This window comes from Haliaeetus albicilla, chromosome 23, assembly GCF_947461875.1.
Source record: "Haliaeetus albicilla chromosome 23, bHalAlb1.1, whole genome shotgun sequence".
Taxonomy (NCBI): Eukaryota; Metazoa; Chordata; class Aves; order Accipitriformes; family Accipitridae; genus Haliaeetus; species Haliaeetus albicilla.
This window is the reverse complement of record NC_091505.1, coordinates 17,253,507-17,280,489: the sequence shown is the minus strand read 5'-3', so window position 1 is coordinate 17,280,489 and position 26,983 is coordinate 17,253,507. Positions and strand designations below refer to the sequence as shown.

Genomic DNA, 26,983 nt, shown 5'->3' with positions numbered 1-26,983 from the left:
GCACATCGGTGCTGTGCCCCGTTGCGAGTTGAATGTGGAGCTGGTGAATGTCATGCCACTTCCCCGGCTGCAGAATGCAGCTCACAACAACTCCATGGGTCTGGTGGGAACTTGCAGAAAGCGTCTGTAAAAACAGAAGCTCCTTTGGTTTGCAATTTTTTTCTCCTGGCCATTGTGTGCACTGACCTTTCCTTAACGAGAAAGAAGAGAGGGAGAAACCCGAAAGGGAGGTGGGGGGAGGAAGAAGGCACTGGGGGGGCAGACAGCAAGTAACAGAGATATTGTCCATCCTGCTGCACAGTGGCCGAACACTGTGGTAGCCCGTCGCTGGCCCCAGAGCCACCCTGGGGATGAAGGCTCTTCATGCTGCTTCTCATTGCTTTGTTCCAAGGTCTCCTCCCTTGCCGGGGCTCGGTGCTCGCTGAGGCTGCTCCAAATCCACTGGCTCCAGCAATGACTCCTGATCAGTGTCAGTGAGGGAGAGGAACGCTGTGTCCCCACAGTGTCTTGAATTATTGGGTATAAAAGTTGCCACTAAGTCACCCATCTGCTCTTCTACCCGCAAAGTGGTGTCTGATACCTTTGGAAGCGCCTCATTACCATGCGCTTGGAGACAGCTTCTGCAGGAGCCTAGCAGAAATACTCCTCTATTATATCTCTTCACGGAGTTTTTGCATATAATATTAAGCATTAAAATAATTTAATGAGGCATAAATTGAGTTTTACTGGGGTGCCACTGCACAGGAAAAAAGCACTACTGGAAAGGCACCTGAATACCTGGCCTCCTTTGGAGTGGGAGCAATTTATATATTCAATATAACTTCTGTTGGTTCTGCTGGAAATCCCATCTCAAAGCTTATGTGCTCTCTGCATCATACAACGGGACTTCATCAGTGTGTGCAGCCACATGACTCTAACTTGGTCTGCAAAGATCCAGTCTTGCTTTGCACTTTGACCGTGCACTGTACACCACATCGCCTGTTGCTTCAGCTGCTTGCAGAGCTCGCTCTGTGCTGTTGAGCCTGTGCTAGTGCAGGGAATGGGGAGTGCAGCATCTCTCCAGAGTGAAATCCAGAGTGCCTCCCGTGCCTGCACTGAAGCTGTCAGTCTGCTCGCTCTGTGCAGGGCTAGTTCCCAGCAGTGCCCTGTAATTTTACATCCCAGCTCCCCCTGTGAGCGGGATGCCCATGGCGTGACAGCCCTGGCTTGGTAATTGTCGGCAGCACTTTATTTTCATAGGTGAACACTCTGAGTTGATGCCTTCTGGGCTGTCTCCTGGCATCGTCTCTTCAGTTGATTAATCATTGGGAGATGATAAATGAAAATATCAGCTTGAGAAATGTCTGCTCTGTGCTCCCAGCAGAGGCAGCAGTGCACGGTGAATAGTTTTCTCCCATCTCTTCTGCTTTGAACCCCTCTGTAGAGCTGTGTCTCAGGCAATTCTCTGGCCCTCAGGAGCTCTGCTAGTGTTCACTCACTGCAAGCTGGAGAAGAGACGGGCATTGCAGCTTGGGCTGTGGTGAGGAATGCTACGAGCATCCTTCCTCCCTGACGGCTGTGTCCCATGACCAGCACGCCCCAAATGCGGGCACGCTGTGTGTTTCATCCTTTCATGCTGTGCTTTGGGTCCTCCAGAGATCAGGGGTGTGTGGAGGAGCTTTTGAGCCACACTTGCCATGTCTGTGCGTTTTTAGTTTTACAAAGGATGCAAAACTCTTCGGATAACCGGATGGTTAGCTGCACACCTAGCTGCCCCCTGCAAAACCTGTGTCTTAGCCACAGTTAAGAGCTGGTTTGGAAAGGTTTGGGTCTGGCTGAGGTTTTATCCCATGAAATATTCTGCAATTTCAGTAAGTTTTCTCTCCTATAGTGAGAGAGAAGACTTTTTAAACTCTTTGTAAAAAAAGGGGAGATGACTAGGACTGGAGTGCAGAGAACTTCCAAGGCTCTAGGAGGAATTTCTGATGTGAGTGTGACTGAAACTGGTACATACTTGCAAAAAAGTTCCAGTTCTGAAGTATCTCATTTTTGGACAGGCAAAGTGATTTGTCCATGAGTTCTTGATGTACAGCTCTATTGGCATCTGCAGTGTCTTTAAGTGATGCATCTCTCTGAAGGCTTCACTGCTTCTACTGCGTGATCTGCTCCCAACAAACTCCAGAGAACTAGTGATTTATCAGCCACTGCTTTTTGGGGTGAGGAAAAGGCTAATGCTTTATGGATCTATCAGCATCCCTATATAGCACACGGAATACAATATTCTGCCGAAGAGGGGAGGGATGGTTGCTACCTGGCAATCCATCATTTCCGCCAGTGCCCCATGGCAAATGCACTTTTCTTTTTTCCATCAGACAACGTGCGAGTACTGTTATACAGCGAAGAGCTTCTCCCTTCTCCTCCTCCACAAATGGTTATGAAACCCTGAAAATGCAGCTTCTGCAGGATGAAGAATAAGATGGAAAGGGTCATTTTGACATGGAGAAGCGGTGATTGCCTGCAGCTCTTGGTTTCAGCAGGACACGTGAGATCTCAAGCGATGCAGCTGGGCCATGGTCAGCACAACGGGATCACAGCAGGGATGACAAAGCCGGGCCAAACTTGCCCATGTAGGCTGCCAGGCATGTGCTGAAAACATGCAGATGTGTCAACAGATGCTCCAGGCTTTTTCTTTTCTCCCCTGCCCCACGGCTATTTCCTCCACTACAGGCACGGCTCGGCTGACCTTGTCCCCGTGGAGCTCATCCGTCCCTTCGATAGTGGAAGAGTAAGTGAAATGCGTTGATAACCCGGTAAGCGTCTACTGGGGAGTACGAATCCCTCTCCTACGTCTCTCCTTGGCATTTTAATTGATTCAGGCTTTTCCCAGTGGAGAGCTTCATAAGAGCATTTGATAAAATCAGCTACACATGATCCTGCCTCTCATTACTTACAGGCTTGAGGCAGGTAGATGATTAAGTGAAATTTTTACAGTGTGAGCAGTTGTAACAAGGGAAATTATCATCCTGGATATGAGACAACGACTTGGCTCTTACTACATCTGCTGGCAGACAACTAACCCAGTGACTTTGCCTCTGATCTTGGAGCAAGTCGTCTGCTTTCTCCTCCAGGACAAACCTATGCTTGCGACCCTCACACATTAAAAAGACAAGTCACATGGCCATGCACTGCTCCGGAAAATTGGTTCAGATTTTCTTTGGGCTGTTGCAGTCCTGACGGAGGTGAGAGCATCAGCAATTGTCACCCAGGGAATGCCTCGGCAGGCACAGGGTGGAGAGCCTCCTTTGGGCTCAGGGCCTTACTTCTGACATAACTCCTTGTTGATAAATAAGCTTTATTTTTGCAGGGAGTTATTGTCAAGATAATGACAGATCCCACTGTGAAGACAGATCCAGTAAAGAGCAGTAATGTTGTTTTTTAATTTGGTTTGAAATCCTAAAGCACTCCCTCGTCTTTGCAGAGATACCTAAATGCTGCCTATTTGGCACTGTATGTAATTTGTTGCTATAATGGCGTGCTTGACAGTATCTGTGTACTTACCTGGAACAGTAAAAGCCTCCTGTACTTAAATGAAATACACACAGCACGTTTGAAGATGAACAGAGGAGATGCTTGAATGCCTTTTAGACAACTGTAATTCAGACCATAAACATAATACAGATTGCAATAGTGTATATAAAGGAGTGCTTCAAACACCAACCTTTGTATTCTGCAATTCAGTCCAATTGATTCCTAACCTAAAGCAATACTGTACCCAAAACCCAAACTGTTGCATAAACATAACAAATCCATCACTGAATCAATGAAGGAGACACAGAAAAGATAAGTTAACCATTCAGTGTGATGCAGCTCACATGAGCTGAAGCACGTGTGACAGTATTTCATGTAAGGAACCGGGAGAAGTGAAAACGCGTAAGCAATGAATCCTCATCCGTATCACTGAGCGCATGCCTGCTCTTCGCTCTGCTGAAATCAGGCACAATTTGCACCGTGGAGCACCTGCACCTCTGAGCAAAAAGGAATTTCTGGATTTCTCTGAATTCCTGCAAAGTGGGACTTTTTGCTGCCCGGTTAATGGGAGTTTTGTCAGCCGTGCTTACTAGACACAATAAACAGATAATAAATAGCGCAGCCTGTGGACAGCAACAGGCTCCGACAATCCATTAACCAGTGAGACATGTTGCACATTCCAGCTTATTAGTCTCATATCCATAATATATTTTAACAATCTCTCCCTGGCAGGCATTTTCTTAGAACAAACACACAGGCTGGACTTTCATTTTTCATCCCGCTTCAAAATTTCAGAGTGAAAAAGAGCTGGTAGTGAGCCATTAGTGATAATTTGATCCTATATTTGCACTGGAAATTTTAAATAGATTTTTTTCCTGCTCTTCTGCTTACGCTTGCTCCCTCATTGTTTTTTCTCCGCAGAAGCAGCATCGCGCAGGCTGGGGGCGAGCAGCGAGGAGACGGGCTGGGCAAACACAGTTTTGGCAATTTTTCATACGTAGCCCTTGCTTTTTTAAGTAAAGCCTTCCCTCACCCCGCCCTGCTCGCTTCCCACTTTATACAGCTGCTTGCTGAGCAATGAGCGGTGTGGGCCCCTTCCAGCTGAGCACGCATTGCTGGTATTTCGGGCTTTTTTGCTGGTGGGACGGAGCTGGGCTGTCCCGGTCCCAGCTGGCACCGCAGTGAAGGTCGCCGTGACGCAGGGCCCTGCCAGGCCTGTGGGCTTCCACTCAGCGAGCTGATGGGTTCCCAACAGCTCCGGCTGGAAACTGGTGGAAAAACGGCCTCGGCGGAGCAATACAACCTGCCCACGCGTGGGTGCCGGTTTCCAGCGTCGCTCTTCTGGTGATTTGTCCGGTGCTCCCCCAACGGCACCCCAGACCCACGGGCACCCCTGGGCCCCCTCCGGGACTGGGTTAGCCGCGTCTCCGGTGCCAGGGACACCGCGCTCAGCACCGCTCTGCTCTCCCCGCCGAGCTCCCAGGTGAGCCCCGCTCTGCCGGCTGGGCGAAGGGCAGCGGGGCTGGGTGTAACTCGGCCCTCCCTCCCAGCTCAACCCGGGGACGCCGAAGGCTCGAACGCCGCAGCGCCACGAACTCACGCCACGCGCGTCCGTGCGAACGGGAGACCCACGCACCCTTCCAAATCCCGCCTCGGACGCACACGTGGCGCTGTGCGAAACGCCGGGGCCGCTTTAACGCGGGCGCTTCACGGCAGGGAAGCGCCGGAGCAACACCCGGCCTGCCCTAAAGCCGCCCCCCGGACCCCCGCCAACGCGGAGCGGCGCCGGGCTGCAGCGGGGCGCGGGACGCTTGGCGGGGCAGGTGTGGCGCGCGGCGGGGCGGGGCAGGGGCGGCGGGGCCAATGAACGCCGGGGCGGTGGCGGGCGCGGAGCAAGTTTGCCGGCGGGTGGTGGTGGTGGGGGGGGGAGGGAACCAATCAGCTCGCGGGGCCGGCTGGGTGGGGGCCAATGGGAGCGCGGCGTGGGCGGGGCGGGGCGGCGCGCGCGGAGCCGGTCCCGGCGCTCCGGGAGCGCCGCGCGAGGCGCGGGGCCGAGCTCCGCTCCGCTGCGCAGCAGCAGCAGCAGCGCGGTCCCGGTTCGCGGCGGGGATGCCTGCCGGCGGGGCGTAGAGGAGCGCCCCGGTGCCCCGGGAGGATGTCGGGGAGCGGTGGAACGCTGCTGCTGCTGCTGCTGGTGGCCGCGTTGCTCGGTGCTCCGGGAACCGCGCAGCCGGCGGGGGAAGCCGCCTGCCGCCCGGTCCGCGCCGCTTTCCAGGTGCTGCAGCCCGGAGCCAAGTGGGTGCCCGAGAGCCCCGTGCCAGGTGAGAACGCCCGGCCCCGTGGCGTCCGGCCTGCCCCCCCCCGCCTTTCCCGGTGCTCGCCGGTGGCCGCTCGGGTACGGGGCGAAGCGGCTGCTGCGCCCCGAGAGGGGGGCACGGGGGGGGTGGACGGGACACGGAGGGTGGTTGTGCGGCTGCGGGACGCTGCGGAGCCGGGTGCGGGCAGCCCGCCCTCCCGCCGCCGGCGGAGAGCTGCTCTTCCCGGGGTGCGGGGCTGCCGGTGCTCGGTGACGGTGACCGCCGGGCTCGGCGCTTCGGCTGCGGCGGGTGTGCTCCGCTGCATCCAACCGGGCTAAAACGGAGCCTGCCGCTACGTCCCTGGAATGGAAATCTGGATGAGCGGGTCTTTTATTGCTCTCCCTTTCTTTTTTTTTGGGGGGGGGTGTCTTTTACCTCGACGTGGCTCATCTGCAAACTTCTGCTGTCGGGCAGAGCGGGTGTGCTGCCGGCAGAACCGGCCGTCCAGCACGAACGAACACCACCGAACCAGCACCTCTCTTGGGTGGTGGTGGGGTTTTCTCGAGTCTGGCGTGGGGTGCCCGGGAGCGTCCGTGCCCACGAGCGGAGGCACCACGCACCCGCCGTGTCCCTGCGGGTCCTGCGTTGGCCGGAGCTGTTTTCCTCCACGCACCGCGTGCCAGGCAGCGAGCGATGCGATGGGCAAAGCCGTCCTGGGAGGGAAATCCCGCTCTGTAAAAAAAAACACTCCGAGAGCATCCAGACCCTCATCCCCAGCTTGAGCTAAAAGGGCTGCCCACAGCTCCAGAAAATGGGGCTGGAAATGGGCAGTGCAGCGTTTTCCGAGCCGCGTGCGTGTGCACCGTGCGGGGCGCGACGGCCCGGGCGGGAGACTGTTCCGGATCTGGGTGAGGTTTTACTCTGCTGTGCAATTAGCATTACAGGTGGCTGCCTGCGTGGCACCGCACCAAACCTCGCCACCTACACCCTAGGAGGCTCCTTTCAGTAGATCTGCCTCGTTCCTATTTTAAAATGTAAGTGAAATACTTGCATTCTCTGCCTTTTAAAGGCCCTTTTGCAGCTTTTTGGTAATTAGGGGGTGTCGGCTCCTCCAGGTGGGTGGCTGTGTGCTTGGAGTGTGTGTACACAAATGGATAGGTTTTGATAGCTGCGTTACAGCTGGAGAACTCGGGTGCTGTTCTGTTAGCTTGAATACGCAGCAGCGAACGCCTGCCCTGAAAAGCTTATGATCAAAGTATGAAAAGAAAGAGATAACAGGCAAACGTGACAGGCAGGGGAGGTGCAATGAGATCATCGCCAGCAGTAGCTGCTTTTAATAATGATGTGTTGAGTTACATTTCTTGCATTCAGTGTTGCACAGGCCAGAAAGACAACAGTTGCTTCGGCAATGATCTGCTGCAGCGCAGGAGAGGAAGGGGAGAAGCAGGGTGCCTAGGGCTGGGACTGCAAGGTGTCGTGTCTGCTCATGCAAATCCCAAATCCTTTGGTCTGTAGGACTGTAGCTTACCAACAGCTGTTAGATGTAGCAGGAGAGTTTAGATGTACACCTTGGTGAGAGAGTACCTCCTTTACCCCTTCCTATCCTTACATCCCCTTCCCATATCATTTTTGACTATTTTCTTAATGCTTCCTTCAGAGTAGCTGCAGGAGCAGCATCTCTTCTCTCTCCATCCCGCAGGGCCTCGATCTCCTGGTCGGTACAGAGGTAGTGCTGGAAATACGTTGTGATGAAATGTTTGCATCGAGAGTTGCAGGGAGGGGAAAGAGCCGCTCTTATCACCACTAGAATGACAAATTCTGTTGTCTGTAATCAAAGAAATGTCTTCTTCCCCTTCTTCTGTGAAAGTTGGTGCAATGTTTGCTTTGATCCCTAGGTAACTTTCTCGGAGTGCCTTTTTACAGCGAGAGGTGCCGGAGGGGTGGGCAGCCGGGGTGCTCCCGGCGGGTCCCTGTGGGCTGTGCTGTGAGTGTTGAGGGGCTGCCGGGGCCTCCGTGCCACAGTGTGGTTGGTCCTTTCCCCAGAAACTGGTGGCATCCTCCATCCCAGCTGCAGGCCACGGTGTGGTGCTGGCTGGGCTGTGATTGCAGCGGCTGCCTTTGCCCAGGCATCTTCCTTTCCCAGCAGGATTCGGGTTGCTGGAGTTGCTCAGTTGTGCTCTTGCCCCCCTGGGAGCCCCAGCTGCATCCCTGATATTCAGGAGGAGTAAGGAGCCCTTTGCCTCTTCTGCAGAGCCCGTGGGTAGCTGGATCAATATCTCATAACAGGACTGGTGTTTCAAGTGAATGCTTCCAGCTTGTTATGATGATAAAGTTCCCACATATCAAATTGAAAGTGGATTTTACATTTGCCTAAGTACATAAACTTGATCATAATTAAGGCAATGACTGCTTGCTTATACCTTGGATCTGGCCCATCTTGCACAACTCTGTGTAGTAATTACACTTCAGAGCTCTCACTTGTCCTAGTAGCAGCTGCATAAATCTCTGTAATAGGGGAACATCACTCAAGGACTATTTTCCAGGCTTCTGTTTATTGCTTTTCTTCCTTTCATACATCTGTCAATTAAAAAAAGTTTTGGAGTTCTCAGCCACAAATCACCACTGAATCAATTCTGAGAACCTTTGCCTATAGATCATATCAGCCTGGGGAAACTGATGGTTTAAACAACTTATTTAAAAAGTGGTTTTTTTCTGACACAAACAGAAAACAATGACTTCTGGAAGCCACATTTTGCATTATGAGCAGTTGTGGCTGAAGGCATAAGCAGAGGAAATGCTGCCGAGTTGCAACACACGCGGGAGAAATGTCCCACGGCTCTGTTTTACTGGGTCAGCGGCGCGTGGGCTGGGAGGACATCGCACAGCACTCCCCATAGAGGAGCCCAGCCACACCGGACTGATACTTTTAATTAAAAAAAAAAAAAAAACGCAATTCTGATAGATGTGAGGGAAGTGTCGTGCTGTTTCATGAGTGGTATTAATGTTCTGGGAGTAATTCTAGCTGAAGGCGTGCAGCAAGCAGAAACTTGGTCTCCTCCAGTCCTGCAGCATGGGGACCAGGTTTTTGTAGCTCTGGAGCATGTTTTGGCAGGCTCGGAGGTGGGGAGCAGCACGACCTAACTACTGTCAGCTGTGGCTGACTGTTTGGAGAGGTGGGAGGATGTAATTCATGGCAACAGCTTGACTTGAGCGAGATGAGAGGCGCGAAGGCAGGGTGATGGGAGAGTGCTTTTCATAGGTTTTTCTGAAGTTGAGACTTAATGCCAGCTCGTGAGCCAGCCTGCAGTTCTGTGCTTGGGTAACTTCACGTTCATTAATAACTAAATTCTCTTTTTCTTATGCTACCTGTCTTGGTTTTCTTCTTCCTTTTGTCTTTTCCCTGCATAATTTCTCATCTATAAACAGTAACTTGAATTTCCATTTTTCCCGGTCTCTTTTTCTCTCCTCTTTGCCGCTTGGATTTCTTTGTGTTCGTGGTGACACTCCAGATAATTGGGCTGGTGCACGTGGGTAGAGGGGAAGGCGCGAGTTGTCGCCTTGCCAAGATAGGGAGAGGGGATGGATGTCTCTGTCCCTGGTCGCGTGGAAGCTGAGGAGTATTTTTCTTGGCAGAAATATCTGCTGTCAGGTCTGTTTTCCTCCTGCCATGGTGGAGTGCAGTTTCCAGCTTTTTGTTCATTCTCTTTGATGGCAGGAAATATGGATTCACCCTAAGAAAATTGAGGAGATTAATCTTTTGCTTTTGGAGTCGAGGTGTGAAGCTTTACAACTGAGTGGCTGAGCATGTCAAGCTTTCTTCTCTCTTTTCTTTTCTTCTTTTTGGCAGCTGGTGTGTGCCAACATGCAGTATAAAAACTGAAAAACCCAACTCTTCCCGCTGGACTTGATGCACCTTTGCTCGTGAGCTGGTTCCCTTTGTACTCCTGCTCTTTTATTCTGTTTTTCCTGAGTGGGACTAATGATACTCCTCCCCGTGCAGCCTTTCCGTTTAGCTTAGCATGGTGGTTTAAGATCTTAGTTTACTAGATAATTGAGTTTTCTGTTCTTAATTATTTCAGGCCTGCAAGTTGCTCTCTTGATAGTTAAGAGAGCAGGAGCAGAACCCTAAAACTTAGTAGCCTCCCCAGGCAGTGGTTTTATAGTGAGATCATTAATTTTATTTTTTTTCCCAGGGGTTAATTTTAACAACATCCTGAAGAGCGTTCTTCCCAGTCTTTGGAATGGCTGTAGGGTGTGTGCGTGTGAGTGTAACAAACGTGTGTGGTGAGTGGGTGCCCACAAATTAACTCCATATTTTTGATGACGATATTGTTGATACGTTGTTAGGAGGAAACTCTTACTCTGTAAAACCTCTCTATTTTCTCCATAACTACTTCTTTTAAAAGAAGATGCGGTGTTATAGAGCATTATATTTGTGTGGCAATCATCTGGCCAACATTGCGAGACTTGGGGAGGAATCCAGAGTCAGATGGCCTTGTGAAACACAAGATGAAATAGAAAATAAAGGATAATTAAGCAGTAATAAATATCCCATGTAGTACCCATACTGTTCCAAATTTAATCACCTATTGAACGAGGTTGGTTTATAATTTATATCTCTTTAATTAGGTTTTAAAAAGATCAGCACTTAACCTGAGCTCTAAACAGTTGCATTTCCCCCCCCCCCCCCAAATGCTGGGCATTAAAAGCCAGTGACAGATGCATGACCCCCTAGTCACGTAATATAAAAGAAGGTTTTTAATGAAAAAAAAAAAAGGTATTGAAATAGCTGGGGAAAATCCGCTGTATTTAAAGGTTGAACCACTGCTTTTATCTGTTTAAAGCATGATGTTGACTGCAAAACGATTAGAGAAAGAAAATTAACACTGAGCAGCAGCTTTCTTATGGGCAGTATTAACAAATTGGTGAGCTAAGAGGGTGGGCTGAAGCCCTCTGACATTTCCAGACTGCAGAAGGCGACGGGTGCCGCTGCACGGATTAGCAGAGCTCTCCCGTCGCGTGGGGAGGAGGCTGCAGTAATGTAACATTAAGCAGGGACAGGTTCTTATTTTGGCAATGCCTGGGGTAAATTTGGGGGGAATGTTAATCTGATTTAAGCTGCTGTTGGATCTGGGTGGGCAGGCTTTTGGTGGAAAGCACGACTTGTCTGCCTGTATCCGATGACAGGGTTGGAGCTATCCTGGGGTGCTTAAAATCAAAATACAAACCTTTGGCCTCGTGAAGGAGTTCACAACTGCCTGCAGATGATCTCAAGGGCTTTTTTGACATTTAATCCACTGAAATTATTTTTACTTCTGCTGTACTAACCACCTATCTGCAGGAATAATTGTACATCAAAGTCAAATTTAGTGCTTTAAATTCACTGCTACCCGGTCTTCAGTAAAAATTCCCTGTGTCAGAAGGAGGAAGAGGCAGCGTGCTGCTGAAATTACTGCAGCTGTAGAGATTAGTTCTGTCAGCTAGAAGCGTATGCAAAATTACTGGAGCATTTACACTGCTGTTCCCCAAGATGGCATAAATGGCACAGCACTCTGATGGTGCCTGGCATCCGAGTGCCTATGGAAGGGGCCGCATCCAGCTCCTTCTCACCCATGGGAGTTGGGTGTCGGAGGGTCAGGCTCCCATGCTTAGCATCGCATCAGTGTCACTAATCTTGCAAAGATTGGCGTGTGAGCAACCAAATGCCATTTCATAAAACCGTTGGAGTAATTCGTGGGACACTTTCTTTCCAAAAATGAATTTGTAATGATTTATAGCGAAAGGAGGAGGTTGTTTGCAAGGGCCGAGACTGGCATTACGAGGTGTAATGGTGTGAAACCTTAAGAAAAAGGGGGGTGGGTGGGTTGGGAGATAAAAACAGCCTTAACAGTAAGGGCCATTAGGCAGCGGAATGGGCTTTGCGAGTTGGAGCTATCACTGGAGGTGTTTGTGTTAGATAAAAAGCTTGGAGGGGGTGGATGGGGAGGCAGGGGGTAGGATTTGATGACTCACAGGACCTTTTCCATTGCATTTATGGAGCCAGAAACATGTGCAAGTTTAATTCGTGCTAGTGTCTGGTCCGTGGGCTTGCGGTGTGTTTCCAGGCATTCATGTCTCTGCATCCACTGCGCTTCTGGAGCGTGCGTGGTTTGCACAGCTCCGAGCACTTGGGGTGCAGGGTCTGGGTCTCTTGGGCGGTGCTGCAGCACGAGCGCAGAAGAGGGTCCTCCAAGCAACGGCATGAATAAACCCCAAACGTATTGGCAGGTCAAAAAGCGCTGTCCCTGTTTTATTGGTGTCTGCTGGGGCGGGGGTCCGCGGGGTGCATTAGTGGCTCCTGGGGGACGGGGGTCCTGGGCATCAAAACCTCCTTTCCTTACTATTGGGACTTACAGATGGGACTGTTTGGGTCTGCTCGCCAGCTGGGAAAGCCATATACAGAAAATAGCTGGCAGATGGGAGTCAGGCCCCCGTTCCCTGGCCCTCTGTAGCAACGCTCTGCGCCAGGAGGGACCTTGTCCCTGGTAGCTGATAAGAGCCTGTCCTGCCTGTTGCATTTACCATGATGTTTCTGGTCACCGGTGTTAGTTGAAAACGTTTTAAGCCATCAGAGTTAATTCCCAGGCTTTTTCCTCCTCCTCCATGATTGCTCTGCTACAGCATCTGTCTCTACTTCACAAAAATAAAAATCCATTGAAGGGCAGAAATTGGCTTAATTGCTAAAAAGAAAGATGGGATGTGAGTAGATGACCTTGCTGCTCCCTATCCCTGGCTTTAACTTGCACAGATCTCTTAATTGCCAACTCTCAGATTTTCTATATTGGTATTTCCATTAATCATGGAAGGCTTTTTTTTTTTTTAATTTGAAATCTGTCCTAATATAATAAAGGTAGGAGGAAATACGCTTTGTATTAACAAGAAATTTATGGCTGTATTGTAGTGTTAAAGAGACCATGCAAAGCCTTTTTGCGGTGTAAATTGACTTGGATTTGACTTTAAAAAAACCTCTTTAACTTGCTGTTACATAACCGCCTCTCTCATTAACACAGTGTCTTGCTGTTACGTGGTTTTATGGTCCCTGTTATTTTCTGGATGTGTGAAATACCTGTCGCTGTGCTCCAGTGGAGTGGGTTAGTTCATGAACTGCTGAGACTCGATCTTTAGATGTCAGTGGTCCTGGCTTTTTGTCGGAGGGCTTGATGAAGGAATTGGTGCTGTGCATCCTGCTTTGCAGAAGGGGAAACTGAGGCAGGGGGTAGAGATGGAGCCGGGATGGTGGTGTGGGTCCAGCCTTGGGCTGGACCTCTTTCTCCACCTTTTCCATGCATTGTTTTGCAGTGACGGCAGGACTTGCATCGATTAAAGCTCCTTTCCGCATGTGAAAGGCATGTTGCATGTGAAGTGTTTCATGTTGTTTTTCCCAGGCTGTGCCAGGGGAAGGGATGGGGCTGGAGGGAGGAAGGTTTCTGCTGTCGCTGCTCCCGAGCCCTGACAGCTGGTTTTCCCTTGGCGGTGTGCATGACTCTTCTTCAGGAGGTACATGATTGAAATGACATTAATATTAATCCTGTTCTTCTAGAGTACACTTACAGAAGTGACTTTTGACACTTTCTAGTAATTAGGGAGAGAGTGGATGAAGTAAAAGACTCTTAAGGAGAGGAGAGGGGATCCTGGAAGGATGCGTAATACTTACAGAGCAAAGATGTAAATTACCAAAATTGCTTTTAATGAGGAAAAAGACCTCTATAGCAAACGGGAAGGCAGAGCGAGGGCTGAGGGGTATGTGGAGCCTTCACCTTGTCTGGGCTGTTGGTCGCTGGCTTGGGAACTGCTTCCTAATGCTGGTTCTGGGCAGCGCTGAGCCTGACAGGGAGCTGCTCCTGCTCTGGGCGTGATGCAGTTTGGGTGGCAGAGACTGAAATGAAAGGTTCTCACTGCTGTCTGGCCCTGGATAGCTGTTTTTAATGGAGTTGTTGCTTACTGTCTGAGTTTCTAACAACAGTGTCAGAGTGTCAGATGAGATGTGTTTTCCATGATGAGGGCTATTTGCTTTGATACGAGCTTGTTGCTCTGCTTGTGTTTGTGGGGCCACAGTTTGCTATTAAAAGTTGGTCGAGAATGAGACTTTGTTGCTGCTACTTCCAGCTCTTCTGTTTCATCTTCTCCAGATACCTAAACCCAAAAGATGATTTTTTTTTTTCCTGGATTTTATTTATCACTTTTTAGCTAACAACACTTTTCCTAAAATTGTCTACTCCTCCAGGAGTAAGAGGTTTGAGAACATCAAAATCCAAAGTTTAGCATCACTGACCAGCGCTTTGAGTTACAGCTCAAGATGCCAGAGCAAGTGATGTTCCTCTTGCATTTGTCCCATGGCTTTTGTACCATTCTGGTGAATGGTGGAGGTGCTGCCCATGCGGTGGCATGTCTGCTACTGAAAAGGCACTTGCCTTTTGCGGTGCTCAGTGCCTCAGGACCTGTCCCTCTGCAGTGGGACTCGCACAAGTGAAGCAATAGACCTTGGGCTTTGCCTGTTGCAATGGGGGAAGGATGGGATGGTGAAAGTGGTGGGAAGACTCAGGAGATAGGTACAGTTTAGAAGTCTGCACTAAAAAAAAAAAAAAAAAGTAAATCATTGTTGTGCTCTCCTGTTGTTACTGTTATAGCTGTAGATGCAAAAGGATGGAGATTGCAGGCAAATAACACAGTTGTTATTTGTTTTAAGCCAGTTTTAAGGTTTTATGCAAATTACAAGCATATCCTGCGTGCTGAACTATGTGCATTGCTCTATTCATTGTAAATCCGCAGCTTCAAATCCTGGCTCCTTTTTCCGCCTCCCACTCCATCTCTTCTGCTGCCTGCAGCTCCTTACCAGTGTGCTGGTAGGCATGCAGGAGACAGTGGGGCGATGGGCTGTATCGCTCTGCTCGGCACCAGCACATCAGTGGATGGAGTGTGTGGGGGCTAAAGCAAGCAGTGTGCTGGCAGGCACACATAGCAAGCTCTCGGGGGCTATTGCTCAGCAATCCTGGCTCTGCCTTATCAGTCTTCTCCTTCGGCCAAGCTGCTTCCTCAGGACAAATCCCAGAAACGTCATCAATTTGCCCAAATGGTAATTGCAGAAATACCAATGTATGGAGTTGGTTTCCTCTCCGCTCCCAGCAATTCCATGTCCTAATGCAAATTTTCTGCCCTTCTTGTGTCTCTCTCCAGGGTCCGATCTGCAAGTATGTGTCCCGAAGGGCTCCACGTGCTGCTCGAGGAAGATGGAGGAGAAGTACCAGGCAACAGCCCGCCTGAACATGGAGCAGGTCCTGCAGTCTGCCAGCATGGAGCTGAAGTTCCTCGTCATCCAGAACGCCGCCGTCTTCCAAGGTGAGTGCTGGGGTGGTCCAGGCACACGGCAGGAGGACATGCTTCTGCTCCTCTTCTTCAGCACCTGGCAATCAGAAGTACAGGTGGTTGGAAGCTTTCTGTTCATTTTTTTTTCGTATGTTTGTGTATAGTATATATGCTTATTTATGATAAATAATACACCTGGTTTGGTATATGGCTTCTCTACAGGGCTTGTCCTAAATATTCCTATACCTGAAACAGCAAATGTAAATTTAAAGACTAAACCTCTTCAAGCGCAAATTTAAAAATAAATGAAAAACCCCACTTCTCCAAGAATTAAAATATCTGCGCAAGTATTGGTGTCTTGTCTGATTTTGCCAGTCCCCAAAACCAGGTTGCAGCAACATGATCTGGTTGTCACCGCAGTGTAATGCTAGGTAAGCATCTAAAACGTTTGTATTGATTATGGTTATCCACCGCAAAACAAAGTTGGTTATTCCATGTGAAAGTGGGTAGAGGCTGCCTTGTTCACAAGTGTGGTCCCTGGTGCTCGCCGTGGGATATTTGAGTGCTTGGGTAACCTGATGCCCCACTAGACGGTGGCAGCTCTCTTCTTTTTCTGATGATAATGTGATATATTGTCTTTTTAGCAAAACTGGTCTTTGACAAATATTTTCTACTGTGGATACACACTTGTTTGTGTCACTTAAATCTGCAATCTTTTTTTTTAGGGCCTTTACACAAGCAAAACTTACTCCATCCATGGTTACTGTGTGGTGAAATGATTGCTTGTCTGTTGAATGCTCTCCTGTTGAGGTTCCATCGCTCTGTATTAATGGCATTTTTGCCTATATTTAAAAAAGAAGGCATGAGCAATCAAGTGTTTTTTCCTTCATGCTGATATTTTTGCAGAATAATTGATTTACTTTTGTTCATGCCTCACTAACAGCAAGACCTAAAGCCTCCTGAAGCCTGTGAGATCACGGCAAAGCTGTGTTCTGGTCCACAACTGACTGATGAAGTCTAAAGTGTTGTTTTTCTCAACGTGAGATCAAATAAATTGCTGAGGAGGTAACAGCGTATTTTTTTCCCCAATACTTCTTAATGCAGTGACCATTAAGTTCCAATTCTGCTAAACTGAATGGAGTAAAACTAATGAGAGATTGGTTTCCTAGGCATTGGAAACGTGGACTAGCTTCAGAAATAGGGAATAACCTGGCTGGAATACAAAGTGTCTGCCTCCTCTCTCACCATTTGACAAAAACATTGTAACATCAGAGTTTTTGTGTGTAGGAATGATGCCCTATGTTACTACAGGTTGTGCATAGCTTAGCAGAGTCGGGTGCTCTAGCTCTGAATTTTCTGCCTCTTCTGGAGAGAGTTGAATCCCTTGCTCTGATTTTTTTTTTCTTTTCTTTTTTTTAATCATGTTTTCCATGCTGGCCATGAGACCGCCCTTTCCCTGTGCCAGGGTTTTGGAGCGGATATTACTCTGAAAAGCCTTGGTATGCAGAATGCCATTCTTGGTGGTGGGGAAGAAAAGCATTTAATTGAAGAATTCCTTACCGCTTCTGCTTATAAAAAAGCTCATGACTAATTTTAAAGATCTGTTGCAATCCCATTGTAGAGGAGGAATTCCTAGCTGGAACCATTGAGGAGCTCACTTTAATTACCTCGTATAAAGTGTTTTGGACTTGGAAGAGCATTTTATTAGACTTTGAAAATAGTCTACTTCTGTTATCTTTAAATTTAGTCTCAAAGTCTGTAGAAGAACACTTTTTTTAATAGGTGGATCTTTTGATTGCTGCTTGTTTAAGAGTATTTTAATGGCTGCAGTGCCAGAGGCTGTTCCAGCTATAGAAGTTGTGCTTGGATCCAACATATGGCAGTCTGATTTCTTGTTTCGTGGCACTGCTCGTGGTAGGGGACAGACGTCTGTCTCAGGACATCACTAAGGGAGCTGGCTCTGGGGTGCAGCATCTCAAATCGACCCCCACCAGTGTGCTGTTTGCTCCCTCCCACGCTGCCAAGGTACGTGCTATGACAGTTGGCTGCAGGTCAGAAAACTCGCTGCTGCCCTGGCACAGCTGGAGGGTGCAGGATGCCTGGGACTGTGCAGGCTACGTTCAGCTATAGGGGGTGCTGGGGCGGTCAGGCATTCGCGACCGCTGTTGGAGCCCCGGTGGTCCCTGGGCATGTCCTGCAGGTCCTGCTCCCGCGTGCTGTCTCTGCTCGAAGCTGGGGACGGGTGTCCTGCGGCTTTGGGAATTGGGACCTCAGGAGTGGGATGGCTCAAAGCAGTGCCGGCTCTCACAGGCATGCTCTGGCAGGGGAGAAAGCTCTCCGCGCGGGTCTTGCATTGGGCAGGACCCCGGCATCTGCTGGCGATCCTGCACGGAGGATGGGTAATTGCACTGGTCTCTAAAGCAGAGTAATATGTTGGTATGGAAACACATCCTCACCACTCATATTAAAAACACAAACGTCAAATCCTTCAGAGTTAATTTTAATATTTTTAGCCTGGCATCTAAAGGGATTGCTAGTCTGACAAACAAAATCTCACCCAGATGTTATTATTTTGCACCAAATTTAATTTCTTCCTGCTGAAGCTAGAGCAGCATCTCTGCTGATAAAGATCAAGGGAAATTGTCTGGCATTTACAGAAAATCTCATCCAGGCCTATCTGTTACAATGTTCACTTAGCAAAGTTTATTAGATTATTAGTTTTAGACCCTTGGGCTTTTTCTTTAAGAAGGAAAAATCCCAACCAAAAAAATCCTCCCTTCACTAGATTTAAATGGTACAATTAGCTCCCGGTCTTATCTTACAGGCATTTTTTAAAATTATGAAGATGATTTAAGTAGTGATTTAATCCTTTGGAAACTTGCTGCATTTGACAATCTTAAAATGGATTGTAGCTGCCTTGACTGCAGTTAAATCCTACTCTAGGATTTCTTTGAGGGCAGGTTTTTTTGCTTTCATGTGGTGTACCCGTGCTGGTATCTCCCCATGTGTGCACCTCCAGGTTCAGGTTTTCAGCTGACGGCAGCTCCGTTGTGAACCATGCAGCTAGGCTGAACCACATCGCTTCAAAACTTGCTCGTCTGTCTTTTGACGAGTGACATTTAGCGTTGCTCTGGGGTTCTCATCCAAACTAACCAGTCAGTTAGTGCAACTAACCCGCTGTGGCAAACGGCGAGAGCCCTGCCTATAGTTTGGTTTCTCCCCTCTCTTTCTTCTGACCTTAGATGTTGTTTTTTTGGTGGGGCGTTTCTGGCCCTGCCATCACCTAATCTTTTTCTATTAAAACAACCAAAAAAAGCCCTCAACAAATTCTACTGATTTCCTGAATATTAAATCTGAATATTAATAGCTCAGCTTTGTGAAAGGTAAACTTGAACAGGAAAATACCAGGGTTTTTCCTGTTTTTTTTTTTTTTTTTTTTTTTTTTTTTCCTCCTTCCTCCCACCAAAGAACTCTGTTCCCTGGGGTTGGGTTGTGTGCATGTTCATCAGTCTGATGCCTCCTGCTTCCTAAGTTTGGGAATTTGCTTTTGAGTGATCACTTAGTTTCTTGTCCTGCATATTGATGGTGTTGCACTGTGGATAACAGAAAACTAAAGCTTTAGCAGCTGCTCAGATGCAGCTTTCATGGTAACACTCCTAGTTCTTTTTCCAAGGGAAAAGGTACTTTTTAAAAAGCAGACTGCAACACAATTAAGCACAGAAGGACTTTCCAAGGGAAGAGGAGCATCTGCACCCATTGCTTTGTGTAGGACTTGCCGGTAAGCTTCCCCCTCCGGCAAGTGTGAAGCACAGGAATAGAAGAGCTGACCATTAGGGTCTGCTTCAGCAGGAGTCACGCAGTGTGATCCTGGAGAAAGTTGCTTTCATTATTTTAAGTGATTGCTCGAATAAGCTATCAGCAGGATCTCACATCGCCCTTCTGCAGCCTCTTCTGTTGATGCTGGTCAAATCGTGGAGTGGCCTCTCTCGGCGTGGTGCAAACGCCGGGCTGCCGGAGCGCGTCGGTGGCTGCTCTGCGATCTCCTGGCAGTGACGGCGAGGCCGCTGGAGCCGGCAGGTTAGCAGTGGTGTAAATCTTGAGATACACCATATGCCTGTTTCTGACCCCGAATCTAGCTGCCCTGCCGCTTGCGCGGGCGCAGGGCTTGCTTCCACCCGTTTCCCAAATAGCTCCTGTGGGGCTGCTGGGACTTGGCTGGGAATGTGGGGGACGGTGGGAAGGCAGGAGTGCAATTACCCGAACTGGAAAATTGGCTGGGATGCTGCAGCTGAATCCCCCTTGGTGAAAACCTGTAGGCTTAAATTAAGACCCGATCTGTTCCCTCTCAAAGGCAATGGTATTTAACCTTCTGCAGATGGCAGCTGGAAGACAAAAAGAGCTCTGTTTGGTGCCTAAGGGGAGTTTGCAGGGGCTATGGAGACGTGGGGGGCTTTTGGGATGTTTCACAGTAGTTTCTGGGAAGCCCGTGATAAATTGATACAGATAAACCTGTCTGTACGTGTACATATTCTCTTATTGTGGGAGAATCCTGTTTCTTCTCTCCGGAGCTGAGCCCTCGGTGGTTCTGGCAGAGCAGGCGGTGTGGGGAGGACGTCGATTCATCTCCCCTTGCGTGCTGCAGTAGGATAAAGGCAGAGCTGTAACTCTTAGTCCTACCAGGCGGCTCTGAAGGCTGTAAATCCTCCATTAGGCATAAATGCAGCCATTTTGGTTATTTATAGTTATTTACACTATCCATTCATATCTGTCAGGAGTGAAGGCGGTTTTGACATTGCAAGCTTCTATCATGTTATCTTTAATCCGTTTAGAGGCACCTAAGCCACAAATATATCAGATAGCCGATCCTAATGTTGGAGTCCTCTAAAGTATGACTGAATTATTTATTTTGTTATGATGAAAATGTCTGGGCTTTATTGGGTTTTCTTTGAAGAACTTGATTCTGCTTGAAGTCTGGAAGATAAAAGATCAGCTATTGTCTCTCCAAGTTTCTTATTCCGAATCCTTCAAGGCTTTTCATTTTTCACGAGCTGCTGTTACTACTTTAGAGTCAAGGTGAGGGAGTTAAGATTTCTTTTATTCTATTAAAGAGGTTTAAGTATATGAAAACTTTTATTTTTACTAATTATGCCTTGCACGGGTAAATCCAAGATGCATGCAGCATCAGTTAGGCGAGAAGAAACGGGCTGCATGGTGGGAGCTATTGCATGTTAATCGCCGAGAAGGGTCCACTGATGCCAGCACTGCCCAGCAGAGCTCGTGTCTTACCGTTTGGAATAGTTTAATACTCCAGCGTCTTTAAGCCAATTAAGTCTGACAATGCAGGAGCGTCTTTCAGGTGTTGGCAGTAGGAGGATCCTTGGGTGGGCTTTAGCACGGCACCGTTCTGCAGACCGCTGTCACTTAGTGTGGGGAGGAAGGAAGGAAGGTAGGAGGCAATACGGGGCACGTGGGAGAAGTTTCTGCTTGAAAAGTTGGTAGCTGTTTCTGAATGTGTAAAGCAGCGGAGGTGAGAGGTGCTGAGAGTCGGGAGGTCTTGGAGTTGAACCAGCCCCGAGGACCAGCGGGCCACGGTTGTGGTGTGTGCGTGGGTTCGGGTCTCTAACCACTGTGCAGGTTTGGATCATCAGCCAGGCTTCTTGCACAGCTTTTCTGTGCAGGAGAAAAGTGATTATGGTTAACTGAATAAATGTAAAAAAAAAAAAAGATTCTTAGCGGTAGTCAAATGTGATATGAGTGGGGTGGTCGGCTTAATAGCTGCAGGTGTGTTGTGAAAAGTGCATGTGAAAATGTGAACTCTTGCTTGTGCGCCTGTAAAATATTAAGCTGACATTTTAGAGTGGACTCAAAGAATGAATTCATTTTTGGAAGAGAATATTAAAACTCTAATTAAACTTTATAAGTAAATAAGCACCACAAATAGATCTCTGTTATCATCTTATAATTCCTGTTCCTAATTAGTCCTCTGCTAACTGAAGTCCTGCTGCATCCTTCTGTGGCGCACCTATCTCCACAGCAGCAGTTCTTCTCTCCAAAAGCTTCTTGTTTTGTTGTTGTTGTTTTTAAATTTTTTTATTAATGTGTATTTAAAATAGGAATTGTCTTGCTGGGTCAATTCAGGCTGGTATTCTGCCTTTGGCAGTGGTTCCTGCCAGATGCTCCGGATGCGCAAAGTTTGTAGTGGAAAACTATGGCGATACGTTTCCCAGGTTGATAACGATGTTCTAAACCAATGATTACAGGTAGGTGGAAAGAGCTGTCTGCATAATGAGAGATCTCCGGTTGTCAGAATTGGTCTAGGGAGGTAATGTTTCCTTTCAAATAACCAGAACTTATTGTTCATAAATCACAGTTAATCTGTTTATTACACTAGCATACGAAGCTGGAAGTCTGGAGTGTGCTATAATGCTTAGCTTTAGGAGCAGAGCTGTAATAGTAGCAGCAGTTTCAAATGATTTGAAATTGGGGGATCAGCAAAATGCAGGAGTTTGTGGAGGCTCTGGGCATTAAAAATGACTGCTGAGGATTGATGAGTTTCTTTAACAAATTGTAAAATCCATCATGCAGGAGTTAGGGCATGAAACTGCCCTCCTGAGCCGCATAAACCATGGTTTTGGAAGTATTGCATGACAGTGCACACTACCGGGAAGGGAGATTTTGAAAGATGTTTGGTTTTGCTTTTGTTTCTTCCTCTTGCTGCCTGGAGTATCGATGCCAGCACGGTGTTGGCGTGCAGCTCGCCAGGCTCTGGGTGTGCTGGATGGAGCTGCTCCCCAGAGGAGCCTCTCGGTGCTCCTTGTGATGCTGAGCCTGAGATACGGGGCTCCCCTCTTGCCTGGGCTCCCTCTCCCCTGCCTCAATACCAGAGTGGTCACATTTCCCTCGATCTTCCAAAATCCTGGTGCATCTCAGGCAGCTTTGCACAGCCCTTGCTCACAGCTGATGGAGAGCCTGGCAGGCGTCTTTGGGGTGCCTCCTTGCAGGAGGGAGCTTGTTGGTTTTTGCTGCTGTTTCCCTGCATCCCCATTTGAAGCCTGCAGTACACACCCACACCGACGGCCCCTCTTGCTCCCATCTGCGTTTCCACGCAGAGAGGGTCCCTGTGGGGTCCCCATGTTGGGTATCCATAGGTTGACTGCTGTAGGAAGAACCTGCACTGTGCCCTTTGCAGAGGGCTAGCAGCAACTCCCTGGCACATCTGTGGAGGAGTCAAGTGTGTGGTAGGAGATGTCCCTGGCCCCCCAGCCCCTGCTTTTGGGGCCTTTGTGACTTGAAGGGTGCAGCCGTGGGGAATTGCATGTGTTTGAGATCCCTTCCCCGTGTCCTGACTCTCTTTGTTTTTTCCCCTGCAATTAAATACTGCTGACGCCCTTCCACTCATCGGTGAAATGAGGCTTGGAGGTTAATAGGGGCTTTTTGTAACTGCCTGCATGCTGCTTCAGCAGTTTTTAAACACTGCGCTTGGTGTCTGGGCTTAGGGGTCCCCAGTTCAAAGTGTGCGGAGGAATTCCGGGATACTTGCGGACCTGCCTTCTGCTGCCGGGGTACTGCACCCTGCCAGCTCTGCTGCTGCTTTTCTGCTGTGAAAGGGGATGGTGCTCCCCTGCTTCTGAGGGGTGTAGGGAGGCATTCGGGGCTGCTCCCCGGGCAGGGCTGTGGCAGATGCTGCGCCCAGGTCCTCTTGTGTCCGTGGTGCTCTGCCTCCGTAGGAGATGTGGACCTTTTGGATGGCGAGGTGTCTGGGCTGGGTCTCTGCAGGAGCATCGTGGCCTTGCTGGGATGCCCGCGGCGTCTCCTGCAGCTCCTCCATGTCCCTGCGACGTGCAGCGTGGTGGTGCTGCCCCTGTCCCATCCGCTCTGAACCCGTGATGGCAAAACATGATCCTCCGCGTTCCCTGTCGGAGCGGGAATTGTGAGATAACCAGGGAGCGAGGGCTCCCGTGTTCCTTTGAGTCTTCCACTTCAAGTGGGCTGTTTTCTGTAATTACCTTTTGAGCTGCAAGTTATCATCTTTTGATAGTTCAAGTACTAACATTCTTAAAATGCCTCCTAATGCTATAAAGCAGTCAAATTGCATCTTTCTAGCTTGCAGTAGGATGATATAAATGTCATGTTACCCTTGAATGTGGTATTTATAGAACTGCTTGGTGCCGTTGAATTTTTTTTTGTTTTTCCTTTGTAATTCCGGTACAGAAATGGGCATGGCGGCATCTTCTATCTCTTGGCCTGAAAGGATAAATAGAGGCGTTCTCATCGTGTAAAGTGTTTAAGATGCAAACGAGCTGGTTTGGGTTTGCTGGGGAGGAAAGGGGGGAAGAAGCCAGTGCCCAGGAATAAAGTCAGGGACTGTCTCTGTAAAGAAAACATTTTGCTAGATTGTCATCTACTTTACTTTTAAAGCAGCAATAAGATATAGCGATAAAATGGCCAATGGCGCCTTTCATCTGAGGGAAATGAACTCTTGCTGAGCCAATTAAACTGTCAATACGCTGTGGTTTCACGTTCCCTTGAGCAGACTGGGTCACCTCAGGTGTGTTACTCACTCTGACTTCGACTGATGTGAAATCAATTTTAGCGATTTATAATCTTTCATTTTCCTGTGAAAGTATATTAATCTGTGAAAAACACCACTCAAATAGTGAGGGCAGATGAGAGCTTTCTACATGAGTGTGTATAGCTGGCAGTCCCTCTTGGGTTATCTGGTACGTAGAAGCCTGTGTAACTTTTGGACACACCGGAGGCACCAACAATCCAGTCTTCAAGCTTTGGGCTTTATCCTTAAAATGTTCTAAAATCATAGGGGTGTCTTGGTCTAATTTTTTCACTACTCAGCTGCAGTAGTTTGAAATTAGCTTTATTCCTTCAGCCCCGAAGAGGCATGCCTTTCCGCATTCTTTCCAATCTCAAGAGCAGCAAAGAAGCGAACGTGGCAGACTCATGGTGCGGACTGCTCGTTAGAAAATAAAGCAGATGCGACTAGCATGGATGGTGGAGAGATGCTGAGGGGTGTGGGATCTTCCCTGTGTTTTGTTTCTGTGGCAGCAGTATCTAAATATTTGGGTTTAGGTTTTCCTCCTGCTGCTGTGAAGGGGATGCAGGCTGGACTGCGTCCAGTTCAGACTGATGTGCCTGGGGGAGATGTTACCTGGAAAACCCCTTTCATCCAGTTACACTGGGATGCTGTGCCTGGTGCTGGGTCTACCTGCAGCCCTCAGAACGGAGGTGTCTGTACTGCAAGATGCAGCACCGTTGCTCTGGGGTGACCTCGTTGCTTTGCCGTGTTGGACGTTGCTTTAGGGTGGCCTCGTTGCTTGCTGCGTGGACGCTGTTCCTTTGAGGTAGGTTTTGTTTTGGCAGCTTCTTGGATCTTCTGTTGCTTTATGGGTTGTCGGTGGGTACTTGGCGCACCTCAGAGGGGTCGTGTCCCTGTGGTGGTCCTTTGTCTGCACTACCAAGCAGAATGTGCCGAGAGCTCTGCTTTTCTCTGAAGGGCCTTTATGGGTTCAGGCAGCAAGGGTGAGTGCTGACATAGTGTTTATTTACAAGAGTAGTCAACTGAGCTGTATTTAAAACATCGCGTCTTCTTCTTAAAATGAAATCTCGGCTTCGGGAGCTCTGTAGGCGTTGGAAGATGGTCATAGTAGCCATCTCTCAGCGCAGCAAGAGAGGACCCATGTCCTGTTCCCTGCGAATATGTTGAGTTTTGGAGTTGCTGGAAGAGTCTCCAGCCCTGTTTTTGACACGTAGTCGGTTTGATGAGCCTGTGATGCAGTTTCTCCACCCAAGTCAGCTGAGGGGTGAAGGGAAGCCTCCTTGCATCAACGGGTAACTTGCTTGACATCAACAGCACTGGAAAAGCTCTGACGGGGAGAAAGCCCCGAGGGTGTGCATGTGTGGGAGAAGACTTGCCTAATGGGGAAGAAATGCCTCATTTTTAGGTTGCTAAAGGCGCCCTGCAGGTCCTCTTTCTGTAAACTTGATTACATGAGCTGCTGGGAACCCAGGAGGTTTTGGCACGGCTGAGTTTCTGGGGTTTGTGGGGGCTCGGCTGCAGTCTGTGGGTGGCCTGGTGCTTCCCAAAGGTTGACCAAAGCTCTTGCTGTGGCTTCCAGGACACCCTTAAACCTCCTGCTTTCCCCTGCAGCAGGGTTGGGTCCCACCGCGAAGCGAAGGGGCGAGTGTGGCATTGCACGGTGGTGGGAACAGGCTGGTGACCAGCAGCTAGGGCACGCTGGTTGCTGGTTAAGGTCTTGCAACAGAGCCGAAGCGGTAGGATAGCCTCTGCCATGTCCCTTGTGTGTACCTGGGTTGGGCTACGTGGAGTTTGAAAGCTACAGTTTACCAGGTGGGAGGCTTGGCTAAAACAACGTGACACCCTGGCTGTACCCTCCAGGGGGTACCACGTCCCTCCATGGTATCGCCAGCTGGAGCACTTTTTGGGATGAAACTTCAGTATGGGCCGCAAGGTCCTGGGTGTGGGAGTCACGCGGGTGTATGAGAAGCTTTGCGTTTGAAATTAAAGCTCTCGCACATTGGCTGCAGAAGAATGTGACCCAAGAGCATCTCGGAGACAGATCCCACCGGGTGATTGGAAAGAGCTCCAACTCTTATTAATGTTTGAGAAGGGATGGCATTTTTGTCACCAGTGCCCAGGGCTGCCAATGCTCTCCCCAGCTGAAAATAGCAATGCAATAGTCACTCTGGTTCTATTGCCTTCTTCGTGGTGGGCTTTTTTTTTTTAAATCCCATAAGAATATTAAACCCTTCTGGCTTTCTGATAAACATAGGCCTAACAGGTTTTTCTTCTCACAAAGGGAAAATGTTTTTGCTCTTAATCTTGATCCAAAAGCTTCAATGATGCTGCAGCTGATCGCTGCTCCCGTGCAACCTGTGTGCTTCTGCTGGTTTTGCGTGGGTAGAGGGCTGGAGTAAAAATCAATTCTTGTTGGCCCACAGTGAATTAAGGAGTTGGTTGAAGCATGCCCGAGAATGTTTTCACCTCTGCTTTGCATGGTAGATTAGTTCAAAACTGCTGCAAAATAGAAATTGATGACCAAAGTGATGAAATGACTTGTTTTTTCCACCCTCCCCTCTGCTACTGCTGTAGTGCTTGGAAGTGACATTGGTGGGATGGTGATACCTTGACATGCTCAGCTCTTATGCTGAAAAGGCACTGGAAAATACTTCAGGGTGTATTTATGCAACGAGCTAAATAACTTTCAATGCTGGATTTAGCAGTGGTTAGATTGGTAATTGGTTGATAGATTGGTTGAATCTGTAATTGCTGCAGTGTGCGCACCAGCTGGCTTTCTTTGCATGGTTTTGATGTGATGCTGGATTGAGCCCATTTGTCCCATATAATGCTGGTGGGTCAGTCTCAGACAACTGGGTTTGCATGTGGTAGTTGGTGCTGCACGGGAGATGAGTAAAAACTCTCGTGTGTGAAAGTAAATGCATTTCCATGAAGCAATGCATCTAGGAATCACTGCATCTTCTGTGACAGATGAAATGTAGGAAGCACTGCATAGTTAATCTGCTAATATTAAAAAAAAAAAAAAATCTTAACTGGGGAAAAAAAAAAGCCTGAATGTGTGCTTGGGGAAAAAAAAATAAATCACATAAACCTGTTGGTTAGAAAGTGGAGATTAAAAAAACCAACCTTCTGAGACAAGGCAAAACAAACAGCAGTGTAGATCAATTGTAAACAAATTCTGTTGCTGATTAGCTCTTCCCAAATTTGTCATCTTCAAGTCAGAAAACCTATGATTGAGTGGCATGAAGAAGCAATTTTAAAAGCAGTAGAGAACAGTAAGGCTGCC

The 26,983-nt window shown here is 48.6% G+C and overlaps 1 protein-coding gene across 1 annotated transcript in view; it reads left to right on the top strand.

Annotated features, from left to right (window-relative positions):
* The first annotated feature begins 5,591 nt into the window (after positions 1 to 5,591).
* GPC3 (glypican 3) overlaps positions 5,592 to 26,983 on the top strand; it is a 154,178-nt gene continuing 132,786 nt past the window's right edge. Inside the window, exons 1-2 of the mRNA XM_069811408.1 lie at positions 5,592 to 5,828; positions 15,018 to 15,179. Of these exons, the coding sequence (XP_069667509.1) occupies positions 5,663 to 5,828; positions 15,018 to 15,179 (328 nt within the window). The 5' untranslated portion in view covers positions 5,592 to 5,662. The remainder of the gene's footprint in view (positions 5,829 to 15,017; positions 15,180 to 26,983) is intronic.